Source organism: Dipodomys spectabilis, unplaced genomic scaffold (genome assembly GCF_019054845.1).
Source record: "Dipodomys spectabilis isolate Male_0828 unplaced genomic scaffold, ASM1905484v1 ptg000329l, whole genome shotgun sequence".
NCBI lineage: Eukaryota > Metazoa > Chordata > Mammalia > Rodentia > Heteromyidae > Dipodomys > Dipodomys spectabilis.
Window position 1 is genome coordinate 2464983 of NW_024871006.1, and position 20995 is coordinate 2485977.

Sequence of the window (20995 nt, forward strand, 5' to 3'; positions counted from 1 at the left end):
GCTGGGGCATCAAAGCCAAGACACCCCCTTCCTGACAAAGGCTACCGATCTCCCCGCGCCCCCTCCTGTGAGCTCAGCTCCACAGGCTAATCCAGCTCCTGTGGCTTTTCAGCTACCTGGTGTTTATGTATGCTTCAGATCTCAGCTAAGACATCACCCCCTGCCTTGCTACGGCTCCTGGAATTCCACTGTGGCCCCCAGGAGGGGTGGACCGCCCGATCCCTGACATCCTGTTTCAACACTTCTGGCTTTGTAATGCTCAAAAGCTGTGGACGGTGTGGGCTCCTGCGTGCAGCTCTGGTGAGACCCTAGGCCAGATGGCTCCTGTGGGTTTGTGTCCTGTCTGTGTCATGGCAGGGGCTTCGTGACAATGGCAGCGCTCGTTTGCTTAGCATAGGGCTTCCCAGACATTAGCAGGCAGACAGCCTACTTTGATCTTGTTTAAATGAGTCTTGTGTAGAAAGTGGGAGGGACCAGAAATTTTGCTTTTCTAATGAGCTTCCCCAGGATGCCAGTGATCTCCATGGCCCGTTCCCAGATCAACTGCCTTCCTATCGGAAGTAATGTCAGAATCTCTTTGCTTGTGCCTAGGAATCGGGGATGTCTAGATAGACACTCCCCTGAGCCATTCTAGACAGCAGCCAGAGTTCGCAAACCCTGTAGGCTCTGTGGGTCTGGTGTCCATTTACCCTATACCCAACTGCTGTCCCGCCCACCTCCCAGCCCAGTCCTGGCACTGTGGGACATCAGGAGGCAAATCCATGGCTCACCTTGCAGACTCCCAGCGTCTCCCTTCTGGCTGGCCCAGAGCCGACTCCTGTGTTGCAGTGTTGTGGGCAGGCACCAGGGTGCACATTCTGATTAGGTAGATTTAGCAGACCCGTTGAACTTGGCCTTGGGCATGGCTTCTTGGGTTGCCACAGTCCTGCATCTGCTTAGAGTCCCAATCAGGAAGAGCTGACCCTGCCTGGCCTTGTGCTTCTTCCTGAGGCTTGGCTCTCTCCTGCCTTCTTCCTGTCTGCCATCTCTACTACAGTCCTCACCTGCTGCAGAAAACAGCTCTGGGGATGCAAGAACAAAGTTGGAGGCATGTCCATCTTTGTACCTCCCATTCTGGCATATGGGTTGCTGGAGGAGGAAGGAAAGAAGTAAAGAAGGGAGGGAGGGAGGAAGGAAAGGAAGGGAGGGAAGGAAGGAAGGAAGGAAGGAAGGAAGGAAGGAAGGAAGGAAGGAAGGAAGGAAGGAAGGAAGGAAGGAAGGAAGGGAGGAAGGAAGGAGGGGGAGGGAGGGAGGGAGGAGAGGGAAAGAAGAGAGGGAGGGGAGGGATGCCCCTCTGTCACCATGGCCTAGAGCCCAGCTGTTTAAGCGTTCTCTGCGTTAGGCAGGATTCGCTTTGGTTTCTGGGTTCCTGTGTCTCATCTTGACCTTTTCAGGGCTGTGATCACCACCAACTGCTCCTCCTCCCTCCTGTCCAAGAATCTACACTATCTCCGTGGGACTGAGACTACTGGTCACCGAGTGAACATCGGGGACCATGAGCGCGTGCGGGAGGAAGGCCCTGACCCTGCTCAGTAGTGTCTTTGCCGTCTGTGGCCTGGGCCTTCTGGGCATCGCAGTCAGCACGGACTACTGGCTGTACCTGGAGGAGGGTGTGGTCCTACCCCAGAACCAGAGCACTGAGGTGAAGATGTCCCTGCACTCAGGCCTCTGGCGGGTCTGCTTCCTGGCAGGTAAGGGCACTGGGGGTTGTAGACAGCTCTGCCCCAGGGCAATCTTGTCCCAGGAGCCCTTCCCTAGGAGGAGGCTACAAATAGGCTCAACTGCCTAACGCAGCCAGGATCCTGGTCCAAACTTAGGTTGGTCCTAGGTTTCCACGTCCACTTGAGAAAACCTTTCCATCTTCCAAGACTTTCCTCTGAGAGTAGGGTGAGTTCTAAAATGCTCCCGGATGCCCGAACCCCTCGAGCTGTAGGTCCCACACGATTCTTTCCACCACACCACGAAGCAGACTTGTTATTATTTCCACTGTGCAGATGAGGAGGGAAGACGTGGGGCGGGGAGGTTCTGTAGGTCTCCTTCAATCAGCCTCACGGTGTCGCCTAGTTTGCAGGATGGAAAGCAGCTGCGTCTCTGTCCCTCTGTCCCTGAAATGGCTCAGGGAAGACAAGAAGGCAGGTCCTCCTGCTGTGCGGGATGGACCCCGACTCTCCGTCTCCCAGCTCACTAGGACTCCTCTGGAACTGTGCATCCACAATAGGTCCAAGAGTTCGGGCCTTGATGCCTTGATCCTGGCCGAGCTCCTGCCTGGACAGGAAATCCATCCCCCATGTCCCCATGAGACCAGCTGCAGGCCTCTACTGACCGGCCAGGACTCACTCGCTGGGCTTTTGTTGGTTAAGCCCCGTGACTTGGGTACACAGTGGTTAAAGGCACCGCTTGGCCTTTCCAAAAATTCCTCCCCGCTTTATGGGGCCCGCAGGGATGGGCTGCTGGGTAGGTGGGAATTAATTATCAGGGAGAGCGCCTCCAGCCTCAGCCTTCTGACCACTGCTGGGTCTGCCTGGGGAAGAACATCCCACCCTGATCCCTCGCATGCTTGGGCTCCAACCTCTGCTTAAATCTGAAGCAAAGACCAATTTGTTTTCCTGAGTCGGGTTGCCAAAGGGGCTGACAGGCATTGAAGGTTCTGCTCCGTATCATCCATACTCATGAGTCTGAGTTCCCCGTGCATCTTCCTTGGACCCTTCTGTTCAACAGCAATCAGGGCCGTTTGCTCTGCGTGGCGCTCACAGTGCTGACCACATTCCATGTAGCAGTGCATACTTGGCTCCATCTTCCAGGATGGACTAGAGCTGGGGGCCATCGGCCAGGGACAGACTCCTCTAGAGTTTGTATCCAGCCTAGATGTAGAAACATCGTGGGTTAAAGATCCCAGAAGCATTTGGGGAAAACATTGGAGTGTAAATCCATGTTCAAGAACTTAGAAATGTCAATCATTCTCATCTCCACAGGAGAGGAGCGAGGACGCTGCTTCACCATAGAGTACGTGATGCCTATGAACTCCCAGCTGACCTCGGAGTCCACGGTCAATGTTCTAAGTAGGTGTCCTGAGTGTTCTAACTTAGACAGAGGATCAGGGAAAAGAAAAGGGTCAGGCAATCTGCATGTTCTCAAGAGTTAATGCCTTCGACCTCCTCCTCTTGCCCTGGCTGGAGTCCAGTAGAGCCTGCTCTGCTAATTTAATCTTCTAGGGATAGAGATGAGTAGTTGGAGTCGCTAAGTCTGTGAGGCCAACCAGTCAGAGGGCACTCCCTCTCCAGGAACTGAACCCATCTTCCTACTGTAACGAGAATGGTTTCATGACCCTGGCCCCGCCAGAGCTGGTTCTAAGTCCCACGGTGAATTTGCGTTATTCTCGTACATAGCAAAATGGTTCCAGAATATCTCCATAATGGCCATGAAAATCTGTGAATGCTCAGGTCTCTTATATTAAATGGGGAAGCATTTTTTTCTTTTGGTCCGGTCGTGGGGCCTGAACTCTGGGCCTGGGCGCTGTCCCTCAGCTCTTCAGCTCAAGGCCAGCGCTCTACCACTTGAGCCACAGCGCCACTTCCGGCTTTTTTCTTTTTGCTTATGTGGTGCTGAGGAATCGAACCCAGAGCTTCAGGCATGCAAGGCAAGCGCTCTACCACTGAGCCACCTTCCCTGCCCAAAATGGGGTAGCATTTGCACTTGACTAATACACGTCCTTCTTCATAAAGGATACAAACCAAAGCCAGCCAAATGGAGAGACACTCAGAGAAAGGTCTGGAAGGCAGAGCTTCAGTGTCATCCCCCTCCCCTACAAAACCAGGATTCATCACAATCCTGACACGTGAATACATTCACTAGGAAGCTCAGCCCAGCTTCGGTGTCCAGCATTTTTATTGGGTTTCACTGTGTAGATGTGATTGATTGAATTACTGAATGTGAGCCTGAACTCGGTATCGACCCCACCATCTTCCCCCCAGAGATTAGGCTGATATCACCTGATCAAATCCCCCACCCCTCTAATGTCGTGATTAATTCTTCCAGCCCCTGTCCTGACTCACCTGTTAGCCACCACTCAGGTGTGGTCGAATAACGAATGTGTGCTCATCACGAATAACAAAGATGCTGTCCCTTGGGAAACTCTAAGGATTTAGAGGTGATCTCGTTGGGTTCAGACAGATTCTTCATTTCAAACTAGATTATACACCTGCTCCCTAAGTCATTGTAAACTGAAGAAAGGAGGCCAGGGACTGTCCCACGTGCCTGCCACTCAGAGCGGCCCCATGCTCTTGGAAGTGACCTCCTCCTCCCTGGAAGCGTACCAGCCGCAGTAGTAGACTTGCGGAGAAGCTGTTGATGCCTGGAAAGAACAGAGCCCTAGTGTGGTGGCATCCAAAGTCAGCCTTCCAGCCCTGCCTCAGGGACTCATGTGAGCTCAGGGCTTTAAAGGACCTGTTGGTTGAAACTGCTAGAAGGTTCCACTTGGGATGAGACACTGTAAGGCCACTCGAGACTGACCAGTCATTCCTTTGCCCCCTGAATTAGAAATGATCCGCTCCGCCACTCCGTTCCCCTTGGTCAGCCTCTTCTTCATGTTCATTGGGTTTATCCTGAGCAACATCGGGCACGCCCGACCCCACCGGACCATCCTGGCCTTTGTCTCGGGCATCTTCTTTATCCTCTCTGGTAAGTTGGTTTTTGGTATGTTTGTTGCCCATGGGGCTTGAACTCAGGGTCTGGACGCTATCCCTGAGCTTTTCCCACTCAAGGTGAGCACTCTACCACTTTGAGCCACAGCAACACTTCTGGTTTACTAGTGGTTTATTGGAGATAAGAGTCTCATGGACTTTGCTGCCCAGGTTGGCTTTGAACCACGATCCTCAGATCTCAGCAATTGCAGGGGATTGCAGGCCTTGAGCCACAGGTGCCTAGCAAGTCATGGGTTTTTCCTTTTTTTAATTCATGCACACTATACTATGTGATATTTAACTCCTGAGCAGCTGTTTGGAAAAGCACTCGTGATGGCTGGAGACCAGCACCTGGCACTGGATACAGGATGAACTGAGTCAGTGATCAAAGTACAATTGCAATAGGGAAGAAAGAGATGACCCCAGGCCCATCTATGATGGGCCAGAAGCATAACAGAGGCTCTAGAGTTGGGGTGACCCTGGGCTCCCCCTGGGCAGAATTGGAATAGGAACCAAGTCCCCACATACACACACTCTACATCAACCACTACCCCTTCCTCTCCCACTGATGACGAATATTCCTATGTTGGGAATATTGGTCCTGCCTCTGGAATATTGGTCGTTCACCCCCAGTCCTCTGCTACCTTTCCTTTCACTCACCGATCACCCCACACCCTGGGCCCGCCAGGCTCTCTGAACACATACGTGTCTTCCTGGACTGGCCCTGCATTGTACTTCTCTCATTCGCCCTATCTGCCAGGACACATCATGGATCCGTGGAGTGACAGATACAAACAGGTCCACGAGCAACAGAACCTGCATGAAAAGAGCTATGATAGGGGTTAGCAGGGTGGCTGTGGGGGCCAGGAGAGACAGTTAAAATTCAAAGGATCCCTCAGGGAGGCCTGCGGGAGCAGGTGAGCAGAAGGGTGAGTCGGAGTCAGGCAATGAATAATTGGGGCTGGAGCTGTGGGTGGAAAGGGCTCCAGGAGGGCAGAGAGAGGAGGAGTGGTGGATGGAACGGGGCCATCATTGTGATTCGTGGTGGTGAGTGGAGAAACGAGATGAGAAAATGAGGCCCCACGCATTTCATGGGTCTCAAACGTTAGCCAAGGAATGCCAGGCTCAGATTTGGAGCTTAGATCACCTCCTCGGAGGAGGAGCGGAGGACGGAGAGGACAGAGAGGAGGCTAGGGGACTGGGGCGAGGGGTCCCTACAGTCAGGCAGGAGGAGCAGCAGCCATGGCCCAAACTGGCACTGATGGCCGGGCAGGGGGCGCGGAAGCTCAGGTGGCATCTGAGAAGTAACTCCCAGGGGGCCAGGACTCCGCTTCCCAGGGAGGAAGCCAGGGAGTGGGAATCCCTGCCATGGCGCTCACAGCAGCAATCCTTGGATCACAGGAAACACTTTGGGGGAAATGCCAAGTGTTTCGTGTGGGAAATCTGGGGCTGGGGCTCAGGGAGTCACTTGGACCCAAAGAAATAAATCTGGGAACGGTGAGCCTAGGGAGTAGGAAGGGGGCCATGGACCAGGCTCCTCTCAGGCAGTGCAGGAAGACAGGGAAACAATGTGATGAATAAAGTAGATGCTTCTGCCCCTACGTGAAGGCCAAGGCAGTTCGAGGGTGACCTTTTCTTCTGGAGCTGAGGACCTGCTAGAGTGATCTCCAGGCATGCATGTTAGGTTCCCTAGGCAGGTTACTCACAGAACAAAGGCTGAGGAGAAGATGGTCAGTTAGAAGATGGGTAAGGAGGGCTGGGAATGTGGCTCAGTGGTAGAGTGCTTGCCTAGCATGCATGAAGCCCTCGGTTCGATTCCTCAGTACCACATAAACAGAAATGGGTGGCAGTGGTGCTATTCAAGTGGTAGAGTGCTAGCCTTTAGCAAAAAAAAAAAAAAAAAGCAGCTCAAGGACAGTGCCCAGGCCCTGAGTTCAAGCCCCAGGACTAGCAAAAAAAAAGGGGGACGGAGTGAGGAGCCTGGAGGATGGGTAGTGGATCAACGATGGATGGATGCATGCATGTGCAGACAGATAGATGGAAAGAAATAAAACACATCTCTCAGACATCCAGTATTCTGACTGCCACCCGACTCACAAGTCGCTGTATGATCCTTTCCCAGCATTTTGTCAGCATCGCTTGGAGACACAGTGGCAGTGAAATTGTCGTGCCCAAATGTCATTCTTCCTTTCTCTTTCCTTCCATTTATCCATCTGTCCATCCACCAATACATATATACACTCCTTCTGTTCATCTGTCCACCCATTTTTAAATCTACCCACAGCACACATCTGCCATCCATTCTTCTGTTATTTATCCTTCCACACTTCAGGCTACCCACACATTTTTAACAATATTTTCCTCCTCAGCCTCTCCTCTCTCCCCTTCCTCCCTTCTTTTCTTTCTTCCCTTCCTCTTTCCCTCCCTCTTTCCCTCCCTCCTTTCCTCCCTTTCTTTCTTTCTTCCTTCCTTCCTTTCTTTCTTTCTTCCTTCCTTTCTTTCTTTCTTTCTTTCCCATTCCTGGAGTTTGAACTCAGGGCCTAAGCTCTGTCTCTGAGCTTTTTTGCTCAAGGCTAGCACTTTATCACTTGAGCCACAGCTGTACTTCCAGCATTTCAGTGTCTAATTTAAGATAAGAGTCTCCTGCGTGAACTTTCCTGCCTGGACTGACTTTGAACCATAATCCTCAAATCTCAGCCTCCTGAGTAACTAGGATTATAGGTGTGAACCAGCAGCATCTAAACCAACTTTGCTTATTTTTTTAATGACAGCCTCTCCTTTCTAACCAACCAGCCCAGAATACCTAAAATGTACACCCCTGAGAAGCATTCCTTGGCAGTCATTATTTTCAGTTTGTCTCTGTGGAAGTGCATAGGTCTCCTCGTAGGGGAGAGCGTGACTACCTTTATTAGCCACATTCTCTTCCTGCCTTCCTCCATGCACTTCCTGTGAGCAGTGGGCACTCACGGCTCCCACTCCAACCCCTGAGGTCACAGCTCCCAAACCTGTCTTTGGTTTAACTGACTTCTTGAGCCCCGACCCTGACCTCTAGCAGCTATCTGAGGCTCCTGGGACATCCCCGGTGGGTTACACATCCCAACTGGGCTGGGCCCCATTTCATTGTTTTAATTATAGCTATACATAACTGCACCCCAGGCTAGCACATGAGTTAGGTACAAAGGGAGGTTTGAATCATGTTTTTGTCTCTTTGCATTCCACCTTTGAGATATTCCACTGGCATGAAAAAATGCAAATGGGATTAAACCTGAACCGGCTCAATGCGGAGTCAGAGTTTCTTGCTAACTCAAGAGTTCACAGTCCAAGTTCACCGGAGTATGACCTGGGAGCTTTGAAGACATGGTACCAGGGCCCAGCCCAGGTTTAGCGGATATGAAGGTCCAGGGCTGGGCCCAGGCAGGCGTATCTGATAGGTGTGGGCATGTAGGGGAAAACCACTAGGCCTGGCCCATGGCTCAGGGCAGTGGCTTTTTCTTTTACCTGCAGCTATCTACTATCTAAACAGAGTCCTCAGGAGGGAAACTCCTGCTCACCTTGAACCCCAAATGGCTGGCAGCTTTACCCCGATGGATACCGCATATGAAAACTCCCTATTCCTCCATGCTGAGCCCTCCCCTCCCTCTCCTCTTCTCCCCTCCCCTAGGCCTCTCGCTCGTGGTGGGCCTGGTGCTGTACATCTCCAGCATCAATGATGAGATGCTCAACAGGACCAAGGATGCAGAGACCTATTTCAACTACAAATATGGGTGGTCATTTGCCTTTGCTGCCATCTCCTTCCTCTTGACAGAGGTAACTAGCTCGCCCCGCTGTAACTTGCACCAGACTGGGCTGGGCTCTGCCCCGCCAGGCCAGGAGGAGGGGGACATTCTGCAGCACCCTAGACCCCTCCTCCCTGCCCCTCCTCATCTCCAGAACATGTCGCTCTCTGGCCTGGCCAGCTCTCCTCCACCTGGGAAGTCCCTAGGGTCCACTCTCCTCCCCCCACCCCTGCTCACCCCCACCGGAGCTCCCCGCGGCTGTGCAGCCAGGACTAGCAGCGAGCTCCTCTGTTTCTCCTCCCTGCAGAGTGCTGGCGTGATGTCTGTGTACCTGTTCATGAAGAGGTACACTGCCGAAGACATGTACAGGCCTCACCCGGGCTTCTACCGGCCGCGTCTGAGCAATTGTTCTGACTACTCGGGCCAGTTCCTCCATCCTGACGCCTGGATTCGGGGCCGCAGCCCCTCCGACATCTCCAGCGACGCCTCCCTGCAGATGAACAGCAACTACCCAGCTTTGCTCAAGTGCCCGGATTATGACCAGATGTCCTCCTCACCCTGCTGAGCCCCAGCCACCTGCCTACCTGGACTGTGGACAGCTGGACAGCCCGTCCCCCATCTCCTTCCCCTGCCTGCCCCTGAGCCCCAAGTTGGCAGGTCTAGGCCACCCCTGCTTAGCCTTTGTTACTTGACTTGTCCTCTCCCTGCTTGTCCCAGAGTAGTTCTAATGGCCAATGGAAATGTGGGAGCCTGGGATTCTGGAGCTCAGGGGCTGTGCTGATTGGCTTAGACCACAAGTGAGGCTCCGCCTCTGGGGTGCCAATCACAGCCCAGACTCTGGGAAGCCTGTAGGGCTCCACGCTAGGAAAGAGACCATCCTTGTTCTAGTTGTATATTGTTCCCACACTCCCAACTTCCTGGCCCCAACTAAGGCCAGCTCTAAAGTGCCAAGTTCCTGACACAGACACAACCGGACTCCAGTGCCTGCCAATTGGTCCGGCCATCAGGGCCAAAAGGGGATTGATCTTGAGGTCTGGCTGGCTCTGAAACATCAAGTGGGCAGTCCCTGCTGTGATGCTTTATTCTTTGATGTCACCTGCCTCTCTCTCTACACAACACACCTGTGTGTGCCAGCCGGGTTCCCAGGCTAGCGATCTTTCCACTCCTCTTGCCTCTAGAATTCAGCTGCCCTGAGCCAGAGGCCAGGAGTCAGACCCTGCCAACGAAAGTCACAAAGAGGCATTAATGGCTGAAGCTGTCTTCATCCGCATGGCCCCCAGATAACACATGGACCATTGATAACATGTTGATGCCTTAACCCAAAGAAGTGACTCCAACAGTGAGAATTTGAGAATCTGGCTGATTGGAATTCAGAGCACCAGGCACTGTGTGCGTGCCTGAGGGCATTGTCCCTACCTACAGGGGCCGTATTCCCGCACCCAGGGGCCTGACATTGAATCACGTAGGCAGGTGTCTATACCACGTGAGTAGAAGGCAGCTTTCAAAGGGGCAGCCTGGGGTGTGGAGCAGATTGCTAGTGCTTAGTACATTCTGAGTCAAAACAAGACCAACTCAGAATGATCCAGCTGCCCTCCCAAGGCTGCCTGCCTGGGAACATTTTTCGGCATTGCTCATTTTATCCTAATGCCGGGGAGCATCTGCTGCCCGGTTATGTGACATATGTAGGTAATCAGATGTCTCCAGAAGGCCAGGCAGCGTGGTAGCTGTTTTCCTGGTGGGAAATCTGAGCGGAGAGGTTGGACACATCTTCCCCCCGAAGCCTACGAGACCAAAATGGCGGAGGGAGGAGCCACCGTCACCAGCTGTACAGCCTGGTTCTCCGCTCCACTTAGACATCTTTGCTTTCCTTTTGGAAACTTTGAGAAGCAGAACAGCGTTACGCTCTCCTTTTGCTCTGTATTTTTGCTGTGCCCTGCTTTTGTCTCGCTGTCCTCCGGATACCCTCAGGTTGGGTCGCACAGAGCCACAGTGGGCAACCCAAGGGCTCTGGCAATCGTCCAGGAAGCCACCCAGTAGAGGATCACACAGTAGGAGGACACAGCTTTTCGTCAGCACAGGCCACAGGCCGGGTAGGTCCAACAATAGAAATGTACTGTCGCACGGTCATGGAGGCCGGAAGTGAAGATTACATTGTCAGCCGCAGTAGTTTCCTCTGAGGCCTCTCCCCGTAGCTTGCACATGACCAACTTCTGGTTACGACCTCACGTGGACTTCCTGCTCAGATGACCCAGAGGGCTCTTAGTTTGTATTCCCTCTTACAAATCACTCTGGGTGAGGACCTACTATCCAATGAATTTAAAGATTCGTTTTCATTTAAAGTACCTATTTCCAAATATTGTCATATTCTGAGGCACTGGGGACTAAAGATACAAATTGGAGGAGGCTGTGGTTCAGCCCCCACCAGGCAGATTGTTTTGTAGCTGGATTATTTCATCTGCCTCACAGCATGGTAAAGGGCAAAGGTAACAGAAACCAATTCTTGTCCCAGTGCGGCCATTACTCACTGCAGATCCTTGGGCGATCCCTTCTGCCTTGAGAAAATTGGTTGGAAATTGTTTCCAAGGCTACACCCCTCCCCTCCCCCCGCAGCCACAGCTCTGACGATTGAGTTCCTTTTGCTCTTCTAGGCCACTTTCCAGCTCTGTCTGCAAAGTGGCAGCAGAGGTCGAGACCCAGCTTTCTACTCCATCAGCACCGTGTAACAATTGTGCTTCTCTGTGGTTGTTGGTTACACAATGACACCTAAACCCCGGTGTCCCCCAAACCAGGGGAATCAGTCAGAACGCTTGGGAACAGCTAGGAGGCACTTCCAAGCTGGAAAGTTGTACCCATCTCAAATTTGTGTCAATGTAATTAACTTCTACAGTGCACCTCGTGCTGTCTAAAGCACTGTTTCTCTGTCACTGTGGCAGGCTTGTTGTCATGCATATGGAAAAAAATAGAATGCACTCTTAAATGCACACTGAGCATCGACTGTGATGTCATTAGGATGGGCCTTCAGCCACCGGGGCCATGCTGGGGGCCAGGAATGTGAACCCTTACAACACGTGCTGTGCATGGATCCTTGAAATGGACCTGTCACTTTCTTCCCTCACCAAGGATTGGGTGATTATCAATACCGTGCCGCCACCATACTTCCTTGTTCTTGAGACAGGTCCCCGTCACCATTTCCATGATTCAAGGAGTTTCATTGCACATGCGAGTATAGCAACTCAACTCAGAAATCATCTATTAGGGCCTTTCCTCCAATATAGTTTCTGGATTGGGGGCGGAGGAGGGGTCCATAAGCACAAAATAAAACAGAGTTAGAGGAGTTTGTTGGGATTATTTTTTTTTTCAAACAAATGAGAGGGGTAGGATGATGGGCCAAGATGTGGTGACGTGACTTACAGAACTAAGTTACTGATATTAGGAGCCATGAGAAGGAACAGCTCAACAACGGGTCCTTTTCATCTGAGATCGCCACCCTCCTCCTCTGTGGCTGAGCGACATTTCCCGTCTCCCTGTGGGGAGAATAGTCAGTTTTCATAGACGCCAAGGGGAGGAATTGCAGGCAAATCCTGTGTTCCTCAGGCTTAGGCGGATGCCCTGAGGGCAGGTGGTAGGAGAACCCCCTCCTCCAAGTGGTTTTTAGGGTTCTCTGGGGAACCAGAACGAACAGGATTCGTAGAGAGAGAATTAAAGAATTGGCTCATGCACTTGTGGAAGTGAACCACTCCATGAAAATCCGACGGGAGGGTGTATGTGGGGGGGGGCGGGGTGGAGGTTGGCAGGCTAGAGATTCGGGGAAGACTTAAAGTTCAAGTCCAGGAATAGACCTTCTTTCAAGAGAAATCCTTGTTCTGTTCATCCCTTTAGCTGATTGTTATGGAGGATAACCTACTTTTATAAATGTCTCCTGATTCAGATATTAATCTCCAAAAGTCACCTTCACAGAAACATTCAGAAGAAAATATTGGACCAAATGTCTGGGCATCATGGCCTAGACACATGAAGTTAATAACACCAGTGGATAAAAGGAAGGAAGGGGAAATGGTATTCTACCTTGAGCTCTGGGCCTTGTTAGGTAGCTAAGGCCAACTGCATGATGGGACCTTTTGCCTCTCTCTCTCTCTCTCTCTCTCTCTCTCTCTCTCTCTCTTTCTCTCTCTCGCCAGTCCTGGGCTTTGAACACAGGGCCTGGGCTCTGTTCCTGAGCCTATCTGTGCTCAAGGCTAGCTCTCTACCACTTGAGCCACAGTGCCACTTCCAGCTTTTTCTGCTCATGTGGTGCAGCTGAGGAATGGAACCCAGGGCTGCATGCATGCAAGGCAAGCGCTCCACCACTGAGCCACCTTCCCAGCCCTGCATCTCTCTTGAGTCTTGACTTCCACCTCACACTCGGTGAGCACCCTCATCTATGCTAATTTGACACTGATGAAATTAATTAGCCTTTGGAATGCAAACACTCTAGTAAATGAATGCAGAAGTGGACAAATGTGCTCCGAGCTCTGTCGAGGACAGGCTGGAACCGCGTGGGAAGCAGCTGGTGGTTTGGGCCCAGTCATGGTGGCTGCTTGCTGATCCCTGCGGTGGGAGAGAGGTGGTGCTCAAGGGCCCAACAGTTCTCACGATGATACGAGCTGGTGAGCTCTAACCAGGCCAGAGGCCCCAGCAGCCCCACAGGGCTGTGTATCCTGCACGGTGGCTGCCTTTGCTGCCTGGATTCCAGACGGATGGACCACTGATGTTCCAGCTGACAGATGTCCTCCAGGACCCACGGTGTCCGGGACACAGGCTGGGGTTTTGATCCTTCATTCCTTCACAGCTGACATCTCAGGATTCTCGCATCCTGGTGTGCTGTGACCGTGGACAAGCCACACCTCCCCTGGCCTGCCTCAACTTCCTGGCACGTAATTGAGAGCCAGGAGTCACCGTCCTCTCACTGTGGGGATGAGGGTCTCTGCTGGATGGATGGTGGCCCTGGGGAAGTTTGCGCACAGGGTTTTTCCCTCCTGGTTTCAGGGAAGCAGTGGCTCTTGTCAAAGGCCCGGGTCCCCATCAGGCTACTGCCCGCCCCCCCCCCCCCTTCATGTTTTCTATGCATTACCAGCAGAGCTTTTCATTCTTGGAATGAGGAGAGAAGGAGAAAGTCATCTCCAGCTCTGTCCCAACCCTGAAAGCTATCCGTTTAAAACAGGCAAAACACAACCAGATGCTCGCTTTCAGCTACTAGGGGAGAGCAGAGGAGGAACTTCCAATCCAGCATCTGGAAAACACTGCATGGATGAGGCCCTGGGTAACATTCAAGAGCAGATGGGAAAGCAACGGGCACTACATAATTAGAGAGTATGGCTGGGGTGGGGAAAGATGGGGGGAATGAGGGAAGGGGTGACGTGGCTCAAGAGGCATTGTACGGGGTAAGCTGAAACCCCTTAAGATTTAAGAAAAAAGAAAAGATTTAAGAAACTACTTAAGATTTAAGAAAAAGATCAGCAGGCACTAACTCATGCAAAGGGCAGAAAGGGGCTTGTCAGCTGGAAGGCACCATGTTTACAAACAGGAATCACAGTAGGGGAGAGACTCATGGTTCTAGGCTGGCAGGTTGGGGGCTTGATGCCCTGGGCTTTAATCTGCAAGTGCTACAGCCCAGCTCTTAGTCAATGAAAAGTCACAGAGCCCAGAGAGTTCTGTGGGGAGGAGCTGGGGAGCAGTGGCAGGCAAGAAATGGGGAGATGGTGCTTTGTGGGCAACTGAGGAAGCTGGAATCCCTGGCCCTGGAATCATTCATTTAACACTCTGTAATCAGGAAGAAAAATCAGTACTGCCAGGCACTACTGGCTCACGCCTGTAATCCTAACTACTCAGGAAGCTGAGATCTGAGAATTGAGGTTCAAAGCCAGCCAGGGCAGGAAAGTCCATGAGACTCATCTCCATTTAACCACCAGAAAACCGGAAGTAGGTCTATGGCTCAAAGTAGTAGAGCTGTAGCCTTGAGCAGAAGAGCTCAGGGACGGTATCCAGGCCCTGAGTTCAAGCCCCATGGCTGACCAAAAAGAAAGAAAGAAAGAAAAAGAAAGGAAGGAAGGAAAGAAGGAAGGAAGGAAGGAAGAGAGGGAGGGAGAGAGAAAGAAAGAAAAAGACTGAGGACTTTGAAGGTTTCCTGTTGGGCCACAAAGAGACCATGTATCATCATGTTTACAGCAGACTGAATCAGCTTTTATTTTAAACCCACCCACACCCACACACCTCCCACCCCATTTTAGCTGCAGTCCGGTCTGTGTGAAAAGCACTATGAAACTGCCATGCTGCTCTTCAGAGTAGGTTGTTGTTGTTTTTAACAACAACATGGTGAAGAGAATGAACCAATTCCACAAGAGCCTCCAACAAGCTCAGGGCCCCGAATGTCAAGGCTGGACAGGGCCTGAAAGGTCAGCTCACAGGCTTGAGGTTTGCCCAAGAATGGGTTCACCATCTTGAATCCAAACACAGTGGCTTATGAATGACCTCAGCAGGAAAGTCCCTGTGAGACTTTTATCTCTAATTAACCATTCAAACACCAGACATGGCATTAGGGCTCAAAGTGGTGAGAATGCTAGATTGAGCAAAAGAGCTCAAGACAGCGCTAAGTCCCTGAGTTCAAACCCCACAACCAACACATACACACAAATGTTCAGACCATAGTAGGTTCTTTGCAAACATTATCCCCCTCACTCCCTCAGTCCTGTGCAGAGAAGAACCTGACCCCGAAAGTCATCACACAGCCGCTAAAATGTGCCACGGTCTGCAAGTTCTATTTCCAGGATACGATGAAGAGCTGGGCACCTATAATTCTAATGGCCCAACTTGGCAAATGTACCACTGCCACCATCAGAGACTAGGTGCCCATCATGAAGACAGAAGGAAAAAGAGGTGGTACTGTTCCCCTGGGAGCCCTACGAGGGACTCAGCTCCACCTCCCATTTCCTTGCCAGGTATGAGAAAGGGCCCCATAGGTCAGCTGCTCCAATCTGCTTCTTCCAAGGCCTCCCAGCTGCCTGGGTGGGAGAATGCTCCATATTCTTTCCCAACAAGTCCTAAGATACTCTCAGGTGAGAGCTGGGCATGGCTGAGCATGCCTGTAATCCCCCTGAAGCAGCAGGATCAAGGCCAGGGTGGTTTTCATGGAGAGAATTGATGAGAAAAAAAAAATCCACATAATGGTAAGGTGTTTCTGGAATTGGGAGAAAAGAGAGAGAAAAAATGATCTGTAGACACCTGTAATAATTTACCCATAATAGTTAAATTAGTCGACACACAATTTTGTTGACTACTATCATTTATTTACCACCTCATTTAAGCCCGCTTCTACTCAGGGCTGTTTTTTAAAAAATTATTATTATCTTTAAGTAGTTATACAAAAAAGGTGCCATTTACCAAAGCCGTTTATGAATATAATACATCTTGATCAGCCTCACGGGCTTTCCATATCCTCACCCACCCCTCCCTACCCACGCCTTCCCTTATTTTTCTTCCTTTTGTATATATACAGTGCATTCTTGACTGCATTCTCTTACCCTTCCTCTCTTTATTTGTCCACTCTTCTCCTTTTCTTACAAGTAGCTGTTTCCTGGTACTTACCTTGTTAGGCTTTGCCTCTGTCTACATCTATCTATCTATCTATCTATCTATCTATCTATAATTGTAAAAATACTGTACAGAGGGGTTACAGTTACATGAGTAAGGTAATGAGTTCATTTCCTATGGAGCATTGTTACCTCCTCCTTTGTTTTTCCTCTACCATCCCTTCCCTCCCCCCTCCCCGATTTCCACCCCCCCCCTAAATTGTAAGGTTTGTTTTTACATAGTGTCTTGTACATCTCATTGTTGCAATGGGTCAACCTGTATCCTGTATGCATTTTGTTATTTTCCTTCACCTCCCAAAATTAGAAAAATGTATATACAAGATGCAGGGCACCGGAATCAAATACAGTAAAACCAGGCATTTTTTTTGCCTTTGCCTTTCTAAGGACTTACACTGTCTGACTTCGGTCTTGACTCTGTGGCCGTTGGCGTACCACCGTCATATTTACTTGTAGGTTTAGAGACTCATTCTTGCTTCCACATTCTAAGTTCCACATGCAACCACGATTCTCTGGGCCCGACTTCACTTAACACGGGTTTCTCCAAGTCTTTCCTTTTTCTTTTTTTTTTTAAACAGATGGCGCCTGAAACCATAAAACTGTGATGGGAGGGAGTAGAACACGCGGCAGGGCTCCAGGCTCAGGTAGAGATTTTCTGAATACAGATCCAGGAGCGTAACTAATCAAAGAAAGCCTTGATCAATGGGATTGCACCAAACAAAAGTTTCAGCATGGCAAAGGACATAGCTAATAAGCTAAGAAGAAAGCCTACAGAAAGGGAAAGGCTTTAAGGAGGTGCTGAGGCCTGACCTCGGGGCCTTACACTCTCACTTAGTGTTGTTTTTCTCACTCAAGGCTGGTGCCCCTACCACCTGAGCTCTACCTCCACTGCCAGCTTTGTGCTGGTTAATTGGCAAATCAGACTCTTGAGGAATTTTTCTACCGGGGCTGGCTTTGAACCCTGATCATCAGATTTCAGTCTCTGGAGAAGCAAGGATTACAGAGCCTGGGCACCTGCACCGGGCTGGTCCCTGCTTTCTCTCTGTTTTGAGGACATTAAATAACAGCATCACAAATCCCACCCACCCGCCCCCAAGAAATCCACTCTGATTAACTTCCTCAAGAATGGCCACGTCCTTCGCCGGGGCTGAAGAGGCACAGAGCGAGGCTGGCAGGCCTTGCCAGAGAGGCTGGGCATGTCCCACGTTCTTGTCACAAGGCAGTGTTACCAAGGAGCCCACACGCCCCTTCTGCTGCCCCCCCCCCCACTGGAGGGGGCCTTTCCCAGCCTCCACCCCCGCACTGTGAGTCACCAGCTCCTCCAGTCCCAAACCCCACAGGAAAAAATGCAAATGGAGTTTGGTGAGTGGGGAACTAAAGCCTCCTCTGTGTGGGAGAGGATGTTATAATATCAGGTTGTCGCCAAATTAACGTTATTAAACAAATGGGCAAAAATAGCAACCATAATTATTCCCATACAGTAGATCTGGAACGTGTGTGTGTGTGTGTGTGTGTGTGTGTGTGTGTGTGTGTGTGTGTGTGTGTGTGTGTGTGTGTTTATTCCCCCCACCTAAACGCAGGGCTGCTGTCCTCGGTCCTGCTCCTCTGGTCCTTCCTTCTTTTCCTTCTTCTTTCTTCCCAAGATGTTGCTGACACGGAGGCACCAGCAAGCGACCACAACCTCTCTGCTTCCTCAGAGAGCTTATAGCAAGGGGACCATGAGTTCTTCAGTGCCTACCGAGTGCCAGCGCCTGGCATCTGGAGCTTGGTTGAATCTGTAGAACAATTGAATGAAGAAAGCGCCATTGTTCCTGTTGAACAGATGAGGAAACCGAGTCCAGGGAGGTTGTTTAATTCATTTGACAGTCATTAGTATGAAGGCCCCAACCTTACCCTTTGCCCTTTGCTCTTTGCCCTTGCTGCCCACACACTCCTCTGCCTGACACCTCTCCACCTCCACCTTCTTCCTGCTAGAGAGCTCTTGAAACCAAGGCCCGGTGGAGTATTAGTTGGATTGCAGATATTTTCAGATTTTGAAATATTCACCTGTATATAACGAGATGCCTTTTAAGGAAGAGATCCGAGTCTAACCATGAAATTCATTTGAGCTTTTTTTGTTTTTTTCTGGTCATGGGGCTTGAACTCTGGGTCTCTCAGCTCTTCAGCTCAAGGCTAGTGCTCTACCACGGGAGCCACAGTGCCACTTCTGGTGGTTTATTGGCGATAAGAGTTTCATGAACTTTCCTGCCCGGGCTGGCTTTGAACCGTGATCCTCAGATCTCAGCCTCCTGAGTAGCTAGGATGACAGGCGTGAGCCGCCTGGCTCTCGTCTGAGTGTTATAGGCCCCTTATACATGTAGCCTGAAGGTGATTGGAACTTTATTCCATGTTGTCTTTGTGTTCCCTAACTTCCACTCATCATGTTCAGCTGAGAGCTTCAGCAGCTCGTCCAGCCTCTTCAGGTCTTAGCCTGGAGTCCCCCCCCCCACCTCTGTGAGACCCCGCAGCCCCTCCGCAGCACACTGTGGGTAGGCAGAAATGCAGTCTGTCCTCTGGGCCGTGTGGGGAAGCCACCATGGGGGCACTGGCCGCGTTCTTCTACCCTGGGTGGTCACAAAGGATTCTGGGTATTCACAAGAAAAAGTACATTGTAGCTGATGGACACTGGGTCTTTTCTTTCCTGCAGGACACTGAATTAGTGTTGTGCACCTGGGGTTTGTTTGTGGTCATGAGGGGTCAGGTGTGGAATTTTCCATTTGGGGGTGTCATGTGGTTCAGACTTCTGAGCATTTGGAACTGAAGATTCAGAGATTAGAGCTTCCTGGCCTGGACCTGCCCACAAGACCCCAGCTTTTGGATGGCCCTGTTCCAATGAGCTCCACACCCCCTGCTCATCACAGCCCCAGCCTGAGCCGTGCCTACACCTGCATCTCTCCAGGGACAGCAGGGTCCAGGCAAAGAAAAGGGGGATCCCGGCACAGATCTGGTTCTTGCAACAACCAGGCTGGCCAGCTGGTCTCTTCATCAACAAGGAAGGAAGGAAGGAGGGAGGGAAGAAGGGAGGGAGAGAGAGAAGGAGGGAGAGAAAGAGGAAGGGAGGGAGGGAGAGAAGGAGGATGAAGGGAGGGAGGGAGGAAGGAGAGGGAAGAAGGGAGGGAAGAAAGAGGAAGAGAGGGAAGAAAGGAGAGAGGAAGGGAAGGAGGGAGGGAGGGAAGGAAGGAGGGAGATATAAACTTGTAATGTAACATGCACAAGTGCTTTTAGCATGGGTATTTGCAGTCTAAAGTTGGTATTATGAGGTGACTCTTTCAGATCATGCATTTAACACAGAACAGCTCTCCCCAAGAAATGTTCTACACCCCCCCCCAACTTCAAATGCTTCCTAATTTTTTTACAAGGAAAAAAGTGCCAACTCTGCCCTCTGATGGCCAATTTGTTGTAGTCTCCTCCTTGAAACAGAATGGCCTTGGAGGCTCAGACAGGGAAATGCAAGGGACGGGTGGCAAGATGGCTGGAGAGGTAGCCGCAGGCCCCCTCCCCCAAGCCATCCACCCGTCTGCACTGGCAAGGGTGGCTGCAGAGAGAGATGATGAAAATTTGGTCCACGAAGAATCTCCAAAAGGACTCTGAACCAAACCGGAGGCTTGCCTTGCCACAGTCTAAAACTTACAGAGAAGTTGCACATCTTGAACAAAGATTCCCTCTGAACCACAGGCTCCTACACGTTGCTGGCAAAATGGAGCTGTAGATCTCCCAAAGCCCTCGGTCCTAGGCCAAATATGGTTTGGTTTCTGTGTTCCCGTCCAGCGCTATTCTGTGGCTGCTTGTGTCTGTTGCGTGGGTGTTCCCAGCCCCCAACCGCTGGACAGCAGCAACGGCCCCCAGCCAGCCCTCGGCACCAGGCCTCTCTAGGAAGCCAGTGTCGGGTCATATCTTCATGGGTGACACAAATCTCCAGGTCTGGAATATTTTTATTATTCTTTCTGGGCCTACCTGCATTCCTTCTGCCCCCCAACACATGAAACAGTCACTGCGTGAGTTCTTCAGAAGTGTACCCTGATGAAAACGGCTTTAGAACGGCCACTTCTTTATCACTTTGTTTGTTTTCCTCCAGTACTGGAGTTTGAACTCAAGGCCTTGCTTGTTAGGTAAGTACTCCACCACTTCAGCCATGCCTCCAGCCCTGCTTTTTGCTTTTATTCATTTTTTAACTGTGTTTTTTTTTTTTTGTCTTTTCTTTTTTGGTACTGGGGATTGAACCCAGGATGTTGCACTTGCTAGGCAAGCGCTTTGCCACTGAGCTACATCCCAGCCCTTTTATTCATTTTTTAAAACTACGGTTTTGCTTTAAGCCTGGACTGGCTTGGACATCAGTCCACCTATTTCTACTTCCTCCTTGACTCAGATGACAGACATACTCTACCATACCTGATTTCGTTTTTTTATTGATTGAGGTGGAATCTCAAGAACACTTTGTCCAGGCTGGCCTTAAACTACAATCCTGAATAGATAGGGTTATAGGTGTGAGTCACCAGAGCCCGGCTAATTGGTTTTGTATAGGCCTGAGCAAGGCCAGGAGGAGGCTCCTAGAAAGACTTACGTAGCCATTGATGTTTCCACTAAACATACCTTTGGCTGGCCAGGAGTGGTGGCATATGCCTGTAATTTCAGCGCCCAGAAGACTGAGACAGGAAAAACATGCCTTTAAACGCACCCTGGGAAACATAGGCTCTGTCTAAATAAAATGAATAGATATATGGATAAGTGGATGGATGTATGCGTGCATGCATGTCCTTATAGCATCCTACATCAACGGAGGCAAGACCAACCGTGATCAGATTCAACAGCCTTCTTGAAAAGAAACACACCCAAAACCCAC

At 50.9% G+C, this 20995-nt stretch overlaps 1 protein-coding gene across 1 annotated transcript; it reads left to right on the plus strand.

Moving 5' to 3' along the window:
- Positions 1 to 1534: 1534 nt before the first annotated feature.
- Cacng5 (calcium voltage-gated channel auxiliary subunit gamma 5) lies at positions 1535 to 9059 on the plus strand. Its single transcript, XM_042665477.1, has 5 exons — positions 1535 to 1730; positions 3012 to 3098; positions 4576 to 4716; positions 8380 to 8525; positions 8802 to 9059. The coding sequence occupies exons 1-5, from the start codon at positions 1535 to 1537 to the stop codon at positions 9057 to 9059; spliced, it is 828 nt and encodes a 275-aa protein (XP_042521411.1).
- Positions 9060 to 20995: the final 11936 nt, after the last annotated feature.